Genomic DNA, 18,086 nt, shown 5'->3' with positions numbered 1-18,086 from the left:
AAAATCCTGTCCAAAGTCACACAGCGGATGAACGCTGGAGCTGAAATCTGAAGGCTCCAGAATCGCTCCAGAGCAGGGCTTCTTAACCCCTAGATCGCAGGGCGTCTCTACAAATGACACCCTGGCTTCTGCTTCAATGGGGTCACTGAAGGAGAAACCACTTCTCTTTGGGAGGCGGACACTGAGATCCATGAACACAAGAGCCGGGACACTTTTGTTCGCAACTCTAAGACTAGTGTCCAGAATATACTCACCAACTTTTGAATGAATGAGTGAGTGAGTAAATGAATGAGTGGGGCGCCCCACTGCAATTCAGAAAGTTGCACTAGTTCTACTGATGTCAGCGGTGGAGGGTCCTGTAAGATGAGTCTCTCTAACGTGGAGTGATGTGGCTTTATGGACGCAGCTTCACACTGCACACTGCCTTCTCAGCCAGCACCGCCTGCTCCCAGCACTTGACATGAGAATCGGTATGAAGCCCGAGTACCCCTCCTTCCCTACAATGAAATGACCTTTTTGTTTTTTTAAACCAAAGCACAGGGTTTCACATTCACCCTGGTAAAATTTAGTGTGATTGGGTTGCTTCTGAGTACTGTGCTGCCCACCCTTTTGACATACATTCCTTCCGTGTCTTCACTCAGCCATCACCCTGTATGTGATTAAACGGGGCAAGACCATCTACTCTCCCCAACTTTCTTTTCCACTTAAAATATGTCTAAAGAGCACCTACGCAATAAACACTAGACAGAGATTAGGTTCCCGCCTTCACAGAGCTTTCTACCAAATCAGATAAATAAGTGAGAAAAAGTAATCCCAAGCAAACCAGTGGGAAATCGTAGAGTAAGGAGGCGCTCTCTGAGGAGCTGGCAGGTAAGCTGAGATCTTCAGGAAAAGAAGGTACCAGTCATGGACCAACTAGGGAAAGAGCATCCTGGGAGGAGGGATGGAGACCAGCCTGCTGCAAAGACAAAAGAAGGCCAGCTTCACTAGAGAAAAAAAAGCCAAAGGCAGAGGGAGATAAGATGAGGAAGAGGAGGAGGGCAGACGACGGGTAACACCTGGAGGTCAAAGTAAGGACTCTGGATTTGACTGAAAGTGAACTGGAGGATTCAAAGGGAGAAGAGTAATTTGATTGTTTTTTCTTTTCCTTTTTTTTTTCCTTATTATTGAATTTATTGGGGTGACACTGGTTAATAAAATTATATAGGTATCAGGTATACAATTTTGCAATTGTGTAATTAGCACCCCAAGTCAAGTCTCCGTCCATCCCCATTTACCCCACCCCCCAATACCCTTCTCCATGTCCCGGTAATTTGATTTTCATTGATAAAAATCACTCAGTTAAAATACCGGGCAGGGAATGGAAAGAGGCTAATAGGAAAGTAGAATATCCTATTAGGTACTATTACACCCATGCAGGAGAAACGTAAGGATGGTCTGGATTAGAGACAGAGATAAATGGACAGATAAAACACATATTTAATTGGCAGAGCGAAAGGATGTGCCTCTGGATTAGATGTGAGGGGTGAAGTAAGGAAAGGAGTTATGGATGACTTCCGAATTTCTGAATTGAATGAATGAATCCACAGTTCACTATTTGTTGAAATAAGGAAGGCGGGGGCAAAACAGAAATGGAGGGTGGAAGAGTAGAGGGGAGTGGGGAACTCCGCTTTGGAGCTGTAGCCATTCACAGACCTATGAAACCCTCAGGTGGAACCGGCAAGTGAGCACACACGCCTGAAGCTCAGGGCTGAAAGCGGGGCTCCGGAAGTCGGGGTGGGAGCTGTCAGCACACAGCTGGTTTCTAAGGGCCTGGGCATTAATGAGATCTCCTAGGGAACCAGCAAATACAGGAGGGAGCCCAAGCCATTTCCTCAGGCGCAGAGGAGGGCCTGGCAAAGGAGACCAGGCAGCGCATTAATGCAGAAGCCAAGAGAGCATTCCCATAAGGATGGAGTCGTCAGTTATGTCAACTGCCCCTAAGAGGCCACGCGAGAGGAGGACAGACATGACCCACTAGATCTGGAAGCATGGAAATCACTGGTGACAATGCCAAGAGCCATTTCTGCAGAGTGGTGGCCATGAGCGTAGGCTCACAAGGAATGAAAGGGGAGGAGGTGGAGACGGCCGTGTAAATGTCAAGTCGTCCTGCTATGACTGGGATGGAAACAGAGAACTGTTGGTGAAGCAGAAGGCTGAATCGGACACGGTTCCCAAATGCAGAAGAGAGCAGAGCGCCCTTGAGTTTGTTGTCACTATGCTCATGGGGATGATACGAGAGGAGGAAGCTGACGTCGCACAAGAGGGGGTGACTGGCCACAGGGGCACAGTCCTTGAGTGTCTAGCATAGCAGTCTCCCAAAGGGAGGCAGACCCACTAGTGTTGAAGTGGGGAGGGGAGAGAACTGTTTTACTGCTAATCAAAAACAAGAAATCAAGCTTTACTAAAATATGTGTGCATGTACTGGGACGCCAACCTGCACACGGTGTGCTGGAGTCACTTGGCTTCACCTCGAGACAGCCTATCGTGGGCATCTCTTCCCGGTGGCGCGTTCAGTGACGCTGAGTCGAAGCTGACGATGGTGGAGATACACACGGAGGAAATCAGGAAGCTCCCAAACTCAAGGCTGTTGCGCACCCCAGACAACCAGCTGCTACAGTTGTAGTAGGGTACCATGGTTTATGCTCAAAACTTATTACTGGCAGGAGTATATGATCCCAAGCATTTGGAAAGGAGAAAAAAAATACTTCCTATACTGGATGAGGCTGGAAGGGAAAAAAGATACACATTCACGGGACTGTAAATTTGATAATAGGCAGCTGACTAAGCCTGGGGGTGTTGAGAGGCGGGGAGAGGGGCGCTTCCATTTTTCTCGGTGAAAATGTAAAAGGAATCACTAGCTAAGAATACGTGCTGGTCATTAGAGCTGTTTGCCAGATAGTTCTGGATTCCTTCCCCATCGCCCAGCTTCTGGGGCCCAATGGAGGAGTACGCTGCCTGGCCCCCTCGTGCTGGATGAAACGTGGCGCTGCTTCTGCTCGATGAGGGATGATGGCTGTCACTTCTAGCCTGGGGCGTTTCATCGTCAGGGCCAGACCCTCCAGAATCCTTCTCCCTCTGGCACCGCAGCCAGCTGGTGGCTGCTTGAATTCCTGAGTCACTACTTTAATGGGTAGTGACTCTCTGCCAACCCACAAATGATGTGTAAAATGAACAAGAAATACTGTTGGGCGAAGCCACTGAGATTTGAGGCTTGTTTGTTCCTCCAGCGCTATCTGGCCTGTTCTGGCTGATCCAGAATGCAGAAAGGCGAAGGCAGGAAGACAGTATGAGGCAGCGGGCAACAGAAAAGTAAATCAGGGTCCGGTCAGGTGGGGGGAAGTGGATTTCCTGGGGGAGCAGAGGAGGCGGGGCTTGCTCTCCCATCTGAGCTGTGCAGTCGCGATGTAAAGGGGCAAAGGGCGGTGGTGGCATACTACTATGGCCGGTCACAGAGGCCGTCGGGATGTGTTCAGAATTTCCAGTTTCTGGCCCTCGTGTATCCCAGTGGGAACAAGGAAACAGAAATATCGCACTTTCTGTTCACGCAGCTCAGGAAGGGAGCACTGTAATGTAGTGAGCAAGAGACAGAACATTCTGGAGCCACGGACAGTAACTAATTGTATTCCTCGACTGGTTACCCTGTGAGCAAGTCCCTAAGGGCTTAGTATACTTGAAGCATGTCTAACTAGCCAGATAATTAAGAAGGAAATTTTTCCACATTTTTACAACTCCACTGTTATAATTCTCCTTAATGTAAAAATATTAAAGAAAATTTAAGATACGATAATTCCCAGGAACTTTTGTTTTGGAACACACTGCTTTGGGGCTGAGAGAGGAAGAAGACCGGAAAGATACACACATACACACACAGACCACGCTCGCTGGTAACAGTTTAGTACGTAGGGCACTGGAGACCATAGGAAATATATAGAACACGGGAGGACCATAACTCTAAGGGCCTGGGAAATTCATGTGACCACAGGGGTATCCCATGTAAATACCTTGAGGTTAAAAACAGCATTCCAAAAATAAAACAACAATAATGACATAGGAAAGTATTCAAAATAAATTTTTTTCCTTGATGTCTCATGTCCCTTTCCCCACTGACCACATCTGCCTCTCCTCTCAGCGCTTCACCTTCCAGGCAGGCTCTGTCCCCCCCAACTCTACTCACCAGGTCCCTCTCAGCCTCCAGGGCTCCTTCTCAAAGAAACCTCCCCTGAGTTCCCACCCTCCCCCACGCCGTTACCATTCTTCACCGACCTTTCACAGCAGCCACCACTCTGTAACTACACATGGGTGGGTTTGCAGTGGCTCCCATGGAAAACAATACGATAACTAAAACATAATAATACGGGAACAAACGCTGTGTTTTGCGTACTCACAACCACAAACCTACTTGTGCCCCATCCTGTGTTTCTTTGAACTAGCGTGTATGCGAACTACGATGCGTTTAATAATCTCTCCTACAGGACAGCGGTCTCCTGAAAGAAGGAGGTGGCAGCTGTTCCGTTCTCCATTGTACCCCCAGGACTTGGCTCAAATACACCTTCTTGAGACTTCTTTCTCAGAGTAGAAGAAGAAAAGCTTAGAGACCAAGAGAAAGCAGCTTAGAGAGCGTCTTGGCTGACAGGTGGGAAATAAAACCACACAAAGAGGCAGGAGGGGCCTCTCTGGGGAGCGGGAAATGTTCTAAAGCTGCCAACAATTCTGGAATTGTACAACTTCAAAAGGTGAATTTTCTGGTACGTGAACTGTACCCGCACACGGTTTATCAATACCCAGTTACACAGAGAAGGACTGATACATTTGCATATACAAAATTTTAACTTTTGCATAAAAAAATTATAAAACTAAAAAGCAAACGCTACCTGGAAAAAAAATTTGCAATCTATATGGCAGAAATGGGCTTAAAGTTCTTAATGAAGAACCATCCTAAATTTAAATATATATACTTATAAAACTATACATATATAAATAGAAAAATTCACCCCAATTGATATAGAAGGCTCTTCAATATAGGAAAAAATTAACTGCACTAAAGTCAGAAAAATTATAAACATAATTATATTAAATTATATTCAATTTAGCTTTGTCCAATAAATTTGCAAAAAATAAAATGTTGTCATAGCAATACACATTGTTGGTGAGTACAAATCAAATATTCTGATAGCCTGCACTTAGAAAAGCAAATTAATACAACCCAGCTTACAGCCAGTTGGACAAAAATCCATCAAAACCTCACATATTCATCTTTTCATTAGTTACCGTATTTTTTGGACTATAAGATGCACTCCCCCCCAAATTTGGGAGGAAAATGGGGGTGCGTCTTATAGTCCTAATGTAGCTTACCTGGCTCGCTGTGGAGGCAGGCGGTAGAGTGGGGGGGGGGGGGGTAGGGCAGTAGAGCGGGGTTTTCTTTCCTATTGTCCTCCTCTAAAACTTAGGTGTGTCTTATGGTCCGGTGCGTCTTACAGTCTGAAAAATACGGTATTCTACTTCTAAGAGTTTATCATAGGGAAATAGAGAAATTTATCTAGATTACATGGATATTCATCAAACCTTGCTTTATAAGGATTTAAAACTGAACACCAAAATGCCCAATAGGAGATTAGAAAGAAAAATGGTATATCATTCATAAGATGAAGTACTAAAGTAACATACCTTGGAAGCATTGTTATATTATTTTATGAAAAATATAAGTAAAACAGCTACTATTTTATAAGAAATTAGTATCATGATAATTAGGCAATAGGATCCTAGCTTCATACAAAAGAAAAAATGTACCTATGTAAATGCTCGTAGAAAAAAAGATTCGGAGGAAAATATGGCCAAAAGTTTATGGTACTCATCTCTGGGGAGTAACCTTGGGCATAATTTCGATTTTCTCCTTTAGATAGCTGCACATTTTTCAAATTGACAGAAAGAAATGTAAAATACTTTTTTTAAAACAAAAATCAGGGAAAAGACGTTGCAGTCAAACTTTCTTAATCTCATGGCATTTCTCTGTTTGCCAGGAGACTGTTTCTGAGGACCCTGCATTTTCACAATAACTTCTGGTACTTTAAAACCTGCCTTGGAATACTGTTCAATGCTCTAGGAAATTTTGATTTGATTGTAAGAAATATTAATACAAATAATAATAGTTGGCTAATATTGTCACTATCTCAAAAAAAATGCAAGAGAAAAGAACCCTAGACCTCAGTGCCCTCTCTTAATATTAGTGCCAGATATAAATATATATTAAATATATATTTAATATATATTTAATAAAGGAATTAGTGCCAGATACATAAACCTGCTCGTAGAGTTTGTTAAATCTTTCTTTAAAGAGAACAGCAAGTAACTCTGGAAAAGAACTGAACACTAAATGATTTAATATTAATTAATGCTGTCAAATAATAAGTTCACTTTCCATTTTGGACAGGTGCATATAGAGCATCAGATACCACACAATAACTGGGAACACCTTTTGGCAGATTTCCAAATATGTTAACATTTTTTTTTCCTTTGATCCTATTAACATTTTTCCAGGGAGTATACAGCCACACAATTGTATTAACAGTGTCTGGTCACATATGATATTTCTTGAGATCTACAAAAGATTCTACGGCATAAGTGACGATTATACAGCTTAATAAGCACTTGGAAAGGTGTTTTAGATATACATGCCAGGCCTTTATCAGTGGTTGAAAGATGTGGAATTCTAGGTTCTCTAGGGCATAGGCTGTATTTTCTACCAACTTTAAATATAAAAATTCTACCCTCTGCTCCCGTATCAAGGGATGCTCCTGAAAGAATTTCGTCATACAGAGAAGTCAGACATGGTGTTAAATGAATAAGAAACCAGTTTCCAGGAGGCTCACCTAAATGAAGCCCAATGGAACTTGAGTTTCAGTAGAAGGAAATAAAATTTAAAATCTTCAAGTGCCTTGGGAAATGCCCTTCACTTAAAAGTGTTAGGATATACCAATTCATGGGCGCATATTTCTAATCTGGCTGGTAATAAATTCTGCTGGTAGCGCTTTATATTTTGCATTCTCTAGAAATTTGCACTATGCCGGTTGCATTTTCTACATAATTTTCACTGCAAAACGCTTATGACTTTGCAGCCATCCCGACAGGTGGCTCTGGGGTCTTGTGACAACCTCTGGTTTGCTACTAAGTGATACAAAGATGTATGTTCGTTCATTCATTCACTCAGTAGTCCTTTTTTCAAATTATTTAAAACGTACCGAATATCCGTGATGTGCCAGACACTGTCTAAATTGTCAAAAAGAGTCCCTCTTTTATAGCATCTCACAGTTTAACAAGACAGAAACATAAACCGAGAGTCAGAAAAAGACATCGCAGTAGAAGTAGGAATGCACTGCTTTGGGAGCAGGAGATAATGAGGAAGGGGACCTGGAAAACCTTCATTTACCAAATACATGTTTATCCAGCTCGTCCCTGTGCCGAGCACTAGGTCCTGGGAAGACAGAGCGAGCAAACCTTCCATACGCTTGCTAACTGGGAGCTCGTGTTTGTATATACAGCGTATAAATACACAGTATGTATAGCTCACTACACATATAGTATTTTACTTCATTATTTAGTATGTGCTTCTTTATTTAGTAAAATACACAGCATTTAAGACTGAACCAAGTGCTTTGGAGAAACACGAAGCCAAGTAAGTCGGGCAGGAGTGCAGGGGTGGAGGTCGCTGCTTTACCCAGGACGGTCGAGGGCCACTCTGATGGAAACATCTCACACAGGAACACAAGAAACCAGGGTACAGCCCCGCAGATACCCAGGGCAGGGAGAGTTCCAGCTGAGGGAACACTGAGTGCAAAGGCCTCGGGGTAGGAGCCTGCTTGGTTTATTCCGGGCAGAGCAAGACTGCCAGAGGTGAGGGCAGGGGGAGAGGGCGGGAGGAGCAGGAAGTTCAGGGACAGCAGCAGTTAGGAGCCAGGCCTGCAGGGCTTTGTAGGTGAATGGAAGGTCATGGGCTCTTACTCCAAACACGATGGGACTAAGGGCTAGCAAGAGAGGGTCAGGAGCTGATTCATGTCTTAAAAACAGCACCGCAGATGCCGTGTTAAAATGGGCTGAAGGTAGGGGGTGAGGGTAGAAGTTAGGAGGTCAATGCCACCCTAAGAGAAAAAGATAATGGGAGCTCTGGCTCCTGGGTACGGGCGGAGGAAGTGAGAAGGGGTCAGACTCATCATTTCTGGAAGTCCAACAAGCAGGATTTCCCGGTAACTTCACAGAAGAAGCAGTATTTGAGCAAGGTCTGTCAGGGACAGTAGATGCTCAGCAGACAGAAAAGGGGATTCAGGAATCATCACAGGCACAGCAGCGTGAGGGAGAGAGGGCCCAGCAGGCTCAGGTGTGGAAAGAAACTCTGTGTGATAGGAATTCAAGGTTGGACATGGTGTCAGGCGACAGACAGGTAGGGTTAAATCAGACAGGTAGTCTGAGGGTAAAGACTCAATGGCCTCAGGATATGCTGAGGAGTTTGAACTTGACCTTAGGGGCAAGAGAGACCCAGTCACCCATATGAAGCAAGGAGGGATAGGTCAGACATATTTATAGAAGCAATTCTCCACGGCATTGGGGAGGGCCCGCGGGACACCAATGAGGAGAATCATAAAACTGTGCTGGTGGAAGGAGATAGCTGAGGGGCTAACCTGAGATCTCGTCGGTGGCATTGGAAAGAGGAAGGAACCCGGAGGGGTTGTGAAGACTTGGGACAGCCAGGGCCCAGAGCCTGAATGAGGGGTGGGAGTCCTGGGCAGCGAGGTTTGAATTTGAAGAATAAGACAAGGGACGAGCCCCCGGAGGAGGGAACGAACAGCGAGGTTCCTGTAAAGAGGAGCTTTAGTAAAAGGCAGGTCATGTCCTGCCACACCTGAGCCCTCCCGTGCCTGCCCATCTCTCGGGGTCACGGCCAGCACTCTCGGCAGAGAGCAAGTTCCTACACAGTCTGGCCACTGCTCTGTGATCTCATCTCCTTCCGCTCTCCCAGCTCTCACTTGGCTCCAGGTACGATGGCCTTGGGTGCTGTCTGTCCTCAAACATACCTTAGGGGCTCTGCTGTTCCCTGTTCCCAGAACATTCTTCCCACAGGTACCCGCATGGCTTGTTCCCACACCTCCGCGAGCTCTGTGTTCAAGCGCCTCCACCAGGAGGCCTTCCGTACCACGCCATGTGCAGCCCCCCACCTACACGGGATTCCCTACCCCCCTTGCCGGCTTTTTTTTATCTCCAGCTTCCCTCTGACAGTTTTCTTTGTCTTTTTTAATTCATTTTTTTAAAAAAATTTCTACTCCCTTTCCCCTCCCTGCCCCACAAGAAATAAGCTCAAAGAGGGCAGGAATCTTTTGCTGCTTTTCGTGACTTCATCTTTAGTACCAATAATATTACCTGGCACAGGTGGGGGGAGCTAACTACAACTGTTTAAATAAGTAAGTAATTAATATGGATGGAGTGGTGCCACCCAGTACACAGTTGGAATGGAGATGGGAGGGGTGGGGGCGGTGGCGGGGAGGGAAGCACAGACACCCCAGGAGCCCCAAGAGATGGGGGGGAAAGCAGAGTAGTTCCGAGTTCAGACCCCAGAACCGGCCAGCCTGGGCTCAAAGCCTGGCCTTGGCACTTCTCAATTATAAATCTTGAACGAAGCTTTAAATCTCTCTGGGCCTCAGTTTTTTCATTTTTTTTTTTTTTAAAGACATGAGGCACAGTCCCTGGCTCCCTGGGAGGGTCACTAAACAGACCCGCCGAGTCTTCTCTGGCAGTGGGGCTGGCATTTCCATGGCCAGGGCCTGTGTCAGTGGCCCGATGGCAGGTCGGAACAGTCTGTGTACCCGTGTCATTAAACAGCATTTTCTCTTCGCCTCTTCTGAGAACAGAGTTACTTTCCTAAGGTTTTGTTGATGCGCTAAGCCTTCTTAGGAGGTGCATTTAAAGTGATTAGATCCTGGTGTCGGGGCCGTGGAAAGCTGGGGGAGAAGCCTTGAGCGCTGTTCTGTCTGCATTTGAGTTTGCTTTCATCCGCCAGCGTGTGGCGGGTTCGCCGCACAGCGGGCTGATAACCTCGGGTGTTTAATTCTGCGTGCGCTCCCTTCACAGCACAAAAGCTGGACGGGCCCAGCAGTCGCTTTACAACGAACTGTGTGACCGTGTACGGCAAGGCTTCTATGAAGGAAATATCAGTAAGGATTTAAGAACTGATTGCATTTTCTGGGTTTGCCTGTTTTAAGGGTACTCCTTAAAAGTATTTTTTTCTCCTGATTCCAAAAGAATAGGTGGTCGTGGACGGTAACGGGGAGAACTGGAGAAGCTCGAAGGAGAAAACCCTACCAGCTCTGGGAGGTGACATCTCTGCAGAAATCCTGCAAATCTTTCCAGGTGCTGCCTCCCCGGAGAGCTGTGTGTGCGTGTGTGTGTGTGTGTGTGTGTGTGTGTGTGTGTGTGTGAGAAAACAAAATGCAAGTTGCACTACGTTACTATAGAACTGGCTTTTTAAATTAACTGTGGGCATTCATTCATTCATGCATTCATTCATTCAAGCAAACTGATTAAACACCTACTAGGTGCCAGGCACTGCACATAGCACAGAGGATGAGGGAGACATTAAGAAAACCACTCTAACAAACTGAGAGAAGTGTTAATAAAGGTACCCACGATGGGGAGCAGACACAACTCCCTGGGCTGCAGAAGTGGCAGGGAAGCGCCCTACAGGAAGCGGCATGTGGGCTGTTATGACCAGATGACACACAAGTTCATTGAGGAAAGAAGAAAGAGGCATGTCATCAGGGGGTGCAGCAGGAAGGCCTGAACTCTGAGAGGGCACAGCCGGTGGGTCGGTGGGTCAGAGGCACCACAAACATCCCGAGTGGGGAACGGTGGCTGACGTGGGGGATGGGGCTGGAAATGCAGGGGCCGGGCGGGGACTGGCATGCTCCGAGTTACGTGTTGGTGAGAAAATGCACTGCACACCTTAAGCTAATACAAAATAACGTGGGGTGTGAACTGAAACTGAAAAATTCCATTGCAACAAGAAAATGTACTGTCGCTTTAAGGGTTAGGGAAGGGGGATAAGGAGGAACACTGGAGCAATCACCAAAGGGGGATGAGGTGAAAGACAGTGAAGATCTGATGAGAACGCAGGTGAGAGACAGCGTCTGGGATGGACCGTGGCCTGGGGAGAAAGACACCTGGACTCCAGCTGGGGGGGGCTCCTCTCCTCTCTTCCTTCCTTCGTGAAAGTGCGAGCCAGCCGCTGCCCACACGAAGATGCTGGGGCCCAGCTCTCAGGCCCTGAGAGCTTACATTCTCGTCCGCAAGAGTGGTGAACACGTACTGTTTTCGTCTGCTCGGCCTACCCTCCCCTCCTTTTGGGGGTAACAGGACCCCAAGAGATGGTTCTCCTTGGGGAAAGCCCTCCACCCCTGACTCACAGTTGAAGCAGTTTGAGGGGGACTGCCCACATTCCACCCTACTTCAAGAGTGGGGCCACAGACCAGGCCAGGCAGACGAGGGCACCTCACGCCCCTAAACACAAAGGCTGCTTCGGAGTTGGGCCTATGAGCCTGAAGAGGCCGACGAGATCAGTGCTGGGAGAATCAAGTAGAACCAGGAAAACAGAAATCACTACGCTCTCCTAAGACCCCACATGCTTAAGACCACATCACCTTGGGCTGTCAGAGCCCTCCTTTGCTGCCAGGCAGAGCCCCCCCAGCAGGAGGTCCCACCCACGAAACAGAGACAGACAGGGAACAGACAACATCCTCGGAGAAGCTGGATGCATCCAGGGCCTCCTAGACATCTCAGGCAGGTCGATAAATCCCCTTTTCTTCCACAGTTTCTTTGAGGTTTTGTCACTCATGATGGAAAGAGAGCCGACTAATCCAGGGAGAGAGACGCAGGACCCCATAACTGCAACCCTGCATGGTGGGTACGCAGAGGTGTTGACGAGGTGCAAGCAGCACAGAGCAAAGGGCAGGCAGGACTCCGTGTAGGGACCGTAAGTCGAGGCTACTCTCACAAAGGAGGCGATGTTTACAAAAAGTCTTGAAGAATTAGCCATCTGGCAAATGGACATTCGATGTGGAAGAAACAGCAGGAGCAGAGCCAAGAATGGGGGGGAAACTCCAGGCCCCTGTGCCAAAGCACGGAACTCCCAGCGGAAAGCTGATGGCGAAGTCAGGGATGTATTCTGAGGGGGATGAGGACTCACGAGACAACCAAATCAGACCCTGTCACTTCTCATGCAACCTCTCTAGACAGCAGGTGCTTCACAGGGAAACTTAGGTGGATCAGAACAAATCACTACAAATCGATAAAGGTGTTAAAAGGCCTTACCTGCTGATAGAATTCGTCATCTTTGGGGGTCAGATAAGGAAGCCAAGTGTCTTCGAGCTCTTCGAGAAGCCTCAGTTTCTGTATAAAAATAATAACAGTTATAGGTGACTGACTATAAAGTGGCCCAAAATATAAGACCATCCCTTATTTGTCCAATGAGAGAGTACCAAAATACCAAAAATTTTAGCCAACTTGAAGGTCTACATTTTTGGATAGAAACTAGTGGAAGGCCAATTATAAAGTGTAGTAATTTAATGACATACACTTAAACTTACACATTGTCCAAAGCATGGACTCAGAAATAACGATTTTGTTCACTGTCACATCTCATGAAACAATGTAACTAGCTCCTGACATGTATCTTCAACATCAGGGTCCTTTTCATCACGAGGCTCCTTCTGCGTCATGCAGCACAGTTTCCGGAGCAGGTCTTCCTGTCTGTAAAACCGGCTGGAGAGACGGCAGGGTCTGAGCCCCTCCGTGACTCCACCCCTGGAAATACCAAACCACGCTCCGAGTGCCCGCGTGCGTACCAACGGGGCATTTGGAATACTTTATCCATCCTGTAAATTTTTATTGGCTATCACATCCACTGACATTATTACTTTTTAAAAGTGATCTTTCACCTCTAGAATAATTGTCAAATCTGTGTTAAGCACCTTTGCTTCTTTTCTCTTCCAATTTTATGAAGAAATCTTTTTAAGCAGTGGCAGAAGCTATTTTTGAATACGGTGTCTTCCCAGATACAGGTTTCCCCCACTTTCCAAAAGTTCGCTTTATGACACTTCACTTCTACAAAGACCTATTACAAGAGCACCTGTTTTCACTAATCAAAACAAATCCAAAGTGAATTTTTGTTTTTCCAAAAGAAAATGAAACTACTGTTCAGCATCTGCTGTGCAGCGAGCTGTTATGGAGGTAGCAGCACCCCACAGGGAGAGGTCCCCGACAGGCTCCTTCCCCGGGAACCACACTCCGCATCTCAGCATCCAGCCAGCTTAACCTTGAACTGCCTATGAGCATCCCTGCTGTATCTCGAGTGACTTTGTGCCTCTGTTAGCAAGATGTGCCCAAGGTATCAGAGAAGCCTAAGACTGCTCGTAAGGGTATTACGCTTAGCATAGAACTGAATGTAGTGAGCGTTTTCATTGTGGTGAACAAAATAATAACATTATCATGTGTGTTAAACTGGCCTGCACTCGCCATTTGTACTATTTACACGCAGAGAGCAAGATCTTGAAAGCTGCCAAAGTTGCTAATGGTTCTACTAGTGGCAAAGTGGTCTCCTTCAGTTGGCGTCCAGTAATGGATAAAACAGAAAGTCCACTCATTGCTTGAGTGGATGGATGTGTGTGCACAGTGTGGTGTTCCCTTATCTTGTATTTAAGGAGACATCGGTCTTTTTAATAAGTGAAGCTATACTGTACTTACATTATTTCTACTGTATACGGGCTGTATGTATATTTATCGTATCATTCCTCCTTTTACTACACACTAGAGTTACTTTCGGTTTTATGTGCCACTTGCTATGACTCAGTAGATTATTTGGGGGGGGGTCTAGGAATGCTCAACAATGTTTCCATATACATTAATGTAATTGCTTCTTCTCTTTACACCCTTTCAGCTCACAAAGGGTTCCACAGAAACGCCCTTCTTTCGGATAGCGGGCAAACCTATGTCACCATTCTGCTCACGCAAAGGAAGGAGGGACCCAGAATCAAATGCCTATAAGGTGACACCCTCCTTCCGAGGGATTATTGTTCAAAGAATATCTAGGCTTATATTCAAACACACATGGTGTGTGTGTGTACATGATAAATAAATGGCATACGTGCGTTTACACAGATGCGCATACACACGGGAATCATCTATACACCACAGAAATTTTCTAAGCGAAGAAGACCAGAAATGGCAGAAAGGGCTGGTTTTGGCTGAAACTGTGATAAAATGCGCACACAGACTGTCAGCCCCTGAATGGAGCTCCTTGATGAGAACGAGGAAACGGTGCGCCTTGGCAGACGAAGGCTGGACCCGGCGAGCTGAGTCATGATGCGGTGAAGATCCTAGTCACCCGGACAGGGGGGCCCTGGGCGTCCTCCTTCCCACCCCAGCAGGGCAGCCTTCTCTCCCACGGCCACCACAGAGCAGCCCAGAGCAACCTTGGGGCCGAACTCAAATTCCTGCCCGACCTTTTACATAATTATTCACAGTGAATAAAGAGAAAAAAACAGGGAGTAGGAATACAGCCACCGATGGACCTGAGAGAGAGGAGACGGTACACTTCACTACAACAGTCTAGTCTGTTTACTGAGTGAAACTTTGTTTCGACTATAGGAATTTTCTCCTCCATAATAACAAAGGCTCACCAGCTGAACTGTGAACAGTCTTCCTTTATGAAGGACCTGTACTGCCAACACCAACCATTTGTTTAGGTAAATCATTGGTTAAGTGGCTTATCTGTTTTCAACGTGAGCCATTATTTGGGACATAGAAAGAACTAATGATATTTCCATGATTTTACTTGCACGTTTCTGCACTCTATCACGGATTTCACCAGAATCCACATTTCAATGTTGGCGTCAAGCTGAGGAAAGCCTACATTCCTATGAATCTTTACCAGTCCTTTTTATAGAAAGGGTATTTTAAAAAACTCCCTGGGATTTATTGGGAAGTAAGAGGCAGGGACGAAACACCTGCTTGTGTCTGCATACTGAAACAGGAAGGATGGTGACAAAGCGTTCGAGTGGTGACCTGTAGGCGTGGAGGTGAGAAATGACTGAAGGGGACAGGGTTGGAGCAAGAGCATTCAAAGTGTTCCATTCCCAATTGCTTTGATCTTGAACTGGGTAAACATGTTGCCTATTCAACATATTACCTAATAGCAACTCAAACATATTACCCATTAACTCTTACCACGCAATTCAGTATAAAGATGAAGGTGACGTGAATTTTGGCTTAGTTTTAGAAAGTGCATACTTTTCTGATATGCAATGAAGGATTTGGGGCGGGGGAGCACATCATCGCAGACACAGAGTGAAGAGGGGAAAAAACACAGCTGTGACAATTCCTTTGGGTCAAATGCCACCAGCTGGCAAACACACACAACGCTACAATGCACTCGGGAGTGGAGGTGGACGGCGCTCATGTTTCCCTGTGCGGTCTGGCCCTTCGGCCTGGGGTACAGATCAACCCACACAGCTGGCCCTACCGCACACAGCTCTGCTCACGAGTCTTTGCTGTCACACTCACGTCAAATACAGCAAGCTGCTCACAAATGCCACACAGAAAGCCAGAGAGGGTGTGAAGCCTGGGACCTGCTCCCCGGCCAGAGGAGCACTTGAAGACCTTTCTTCCACGGGGACCAATCCCATTGCCAGAGCTCCAGCAGGGAAGGGGGAGACCCAGACACAAGACATGAAGTAAAACAAAGGAATTATATGAGATGGTGGAGGTGTTAATAAGCCTTATCGTGGTAATCACGTCCCTACAAATACATGGGTCAAAGTATCACAATGTTACGGTGTATGTCGATTATACCTCAGTAAAGCTGAGGGGGTGGGGAGGTGGGAGTGGGAATGTTCTCTTAACAAAATCGAATTAAACATCAATAAGAGAAATGTATCCCCAAATATTTGGAAACTAAACAACCCACTTCTAAATAATCCATGGGTCAAAGAAGAAGCCAAACAAGAAATCAGAAAGTTTTAAATTGAATAAAAATGAAAATAAAACATTCAAACTTTTCTAGGTTGCAGCCACAGCACTATTTACAGGGAAATTTATAACACTAAAGCCTCTATGAAAAAAGAAGTGATTTCAAATCAATGACCTCAGCTTCCACCTGAAGAAAATGAAAAAAGAGGAGCAAATGAAACACAGAGTAAGCAGATGAAAGAAAATTACAGATGATCTGAGTAAAACCAACAAAATAGAAAGCAGAAAAGTAAAGAAATCAATGAGGCCAGAAGCTACTTCTTTGAGAAATTTAAAATCTCTAGCCAAATTGATAAGAAAAAAAACAAACCCTGAAGGCTCAACATACTAACTAAAAGAATATGAAGGGGGTATTATGAATTTTATACCAATACATTTTAAAACATAGACAAAATAGAAAAAATTCCTTGAAAGATACAAATTATCTCAAGAAAAAGGTAACCTGAATAGCCCTATATCTAATAATGAAATGGAATTTGTACTGTAAAAACTTCCCACAGAGAAAACTCCAGGCACAAAACCTTCACTGTTGAATTCTACCAAACATTTAAGAAAGATATATCAATTCTACACAGACTCATACAGAAAATTAATGAAATGCAATCCCCAAACCAAGCAGAATTATTACAATAAAATTACAGACCAATATCCCCTTAAGAATATGAATACACAAATTATTAACAAATTTTAGCAAATTGAATCCATCAACACATAGAAAGGACAATACATCATGGCCAAGCATTATCCCAGGAACGCCAGGGTGGTTTAACATTTGAAAATCGACATAATTTATCATACTCTCAGTCTAAGAGAGAAAGACCATATGCTCATCTGAACTGATGCAGTAGGAACATCAGTCAATACCCAACATCAATCCTGCTGCCCGCACTTGGCTAACTAGAGAACTCCTTCAACCTGATAGACGAGCCTGTGAAAACCATCCAGGCAACATCACAGCGAGTGATGGAAGCCAGGATGGTTTCGCTGCATAATCGGGAAAAACGCAAAGATGCTGGCTATCACCCCTCTATCCAAGATGGTACTGAAGGTTCCGGGCACTGTAGTGTGGCCAGAAAAAGAAATGAAAGGCATCCAGACAAGGGAAAAATACAGGATGGATACAACTGTCTTTATTTGCAATGAAGCGCCTGTATGGAAAATCCTACAGGGTCTACAAAAAAGCTATTAGAACTGATACAGTCAGCAAGGTTGCGGGGTAGAATCTACAGGCCAGCAAGGCTGCAAGATCAATACACAAAAACCAGGTATTTCTGCATACGAGCGAACAACTACCTGAAGTTAAACTTTTTAAGAATCTCATAAACAAGGACATCAAAACTTATAAAGTACTTAGCAATAAATCTGATGAAAGATTTTTCTAGATTTGCATTTTTTTAAATCCCCACAAATCATTGTGGAAAGAAATCAAAGAAGTTCTAAGTAAGTGGGGAGAGATACATTGTGTTCATAGGTCCGAAGACTCAGTGTCAAATTGTCCCCAAATTGATGCAGTCCCAGTCCAGGATCCCTGCAGTCCTTTTTGGAAAAACTGGCACACTACTAACATTTATGTAAAAATGCCAAGACCTAAAATGGCCAAACCACTTTGCAAAGGAAGAATAGAGTTGAATGTCATTCTAGAACTACAGAAATAGATCAAGACAATGTGGTAATGGCATAAAAACAGACGATATAATATACCATAAAATATAATCCAAAAATAGACCCAGCTATTTGTGATCAATTGATTTTTGATAAACATTCAAAGTTAATTCAGTGGGGAAAGAAATTCTTTTCAACAAATACTACTTGAAGAATTCGCTATCCATAGTTTTTAATGTAATCCACATCTTGTACCACATGTAAAATTGACTCTAAATGAATGAATACATCAATGCAAAACCTGACAATAAATATAAGTATAAAAGGTAAACTATAATACTAGTATAAAAAAACCCAAAAACTCTTTGAGTGTTTAGGTT

At 45.0% G+C, this 18,086-nt stretch overlaps 1 protein-coding gene across 2 annotated transcripts in view; it reads right to left on the bottom strand.

Annotated features, from left to right (window-relative positions):
* Positions 1-18,086, bottom strand: part of FTO (FTO alpha-ketoglutarate dependent dioxygenase) — a 314,052-nt gene that overhangs the window by 217,120 nt on the left and 78,846 nt on the right. For both annotated transcript variants that reach the window (XM_024551436.4, XM_045188382.3), the window contains exon 2: positions 12,391-12,468. In XM_024551436.4, coding sequence (XP_024407204.2) covers positions 12,391-12,468 — 78 coding nt within the window. The remainder of the gene's footprint in view (positions 1-12,390; positions 12,469-18,086) is intronic.

The sequence above is a fragment of the Desmodus rotundus genome, chromosome 12 (assembly GCF_022682495.2).
Source record: "Desmodus rotundus isolate HL8 chromosome 12, HLdesRot8A.1, whole genome shotgun sequence".
Classification (NCBI taxonomy): domain Eukaryota; kingdom Metazoa; phylum Chordata; class Mammalia; order Chiroptera; family Phyllostomidae; genus Desmodus; species Desmodus rotundus.
The sequence above is the reverse complement of the archived record's forward strand: the minus strand, read 5'-3'. Positions and strand labels throughout refer to the sequence as shown.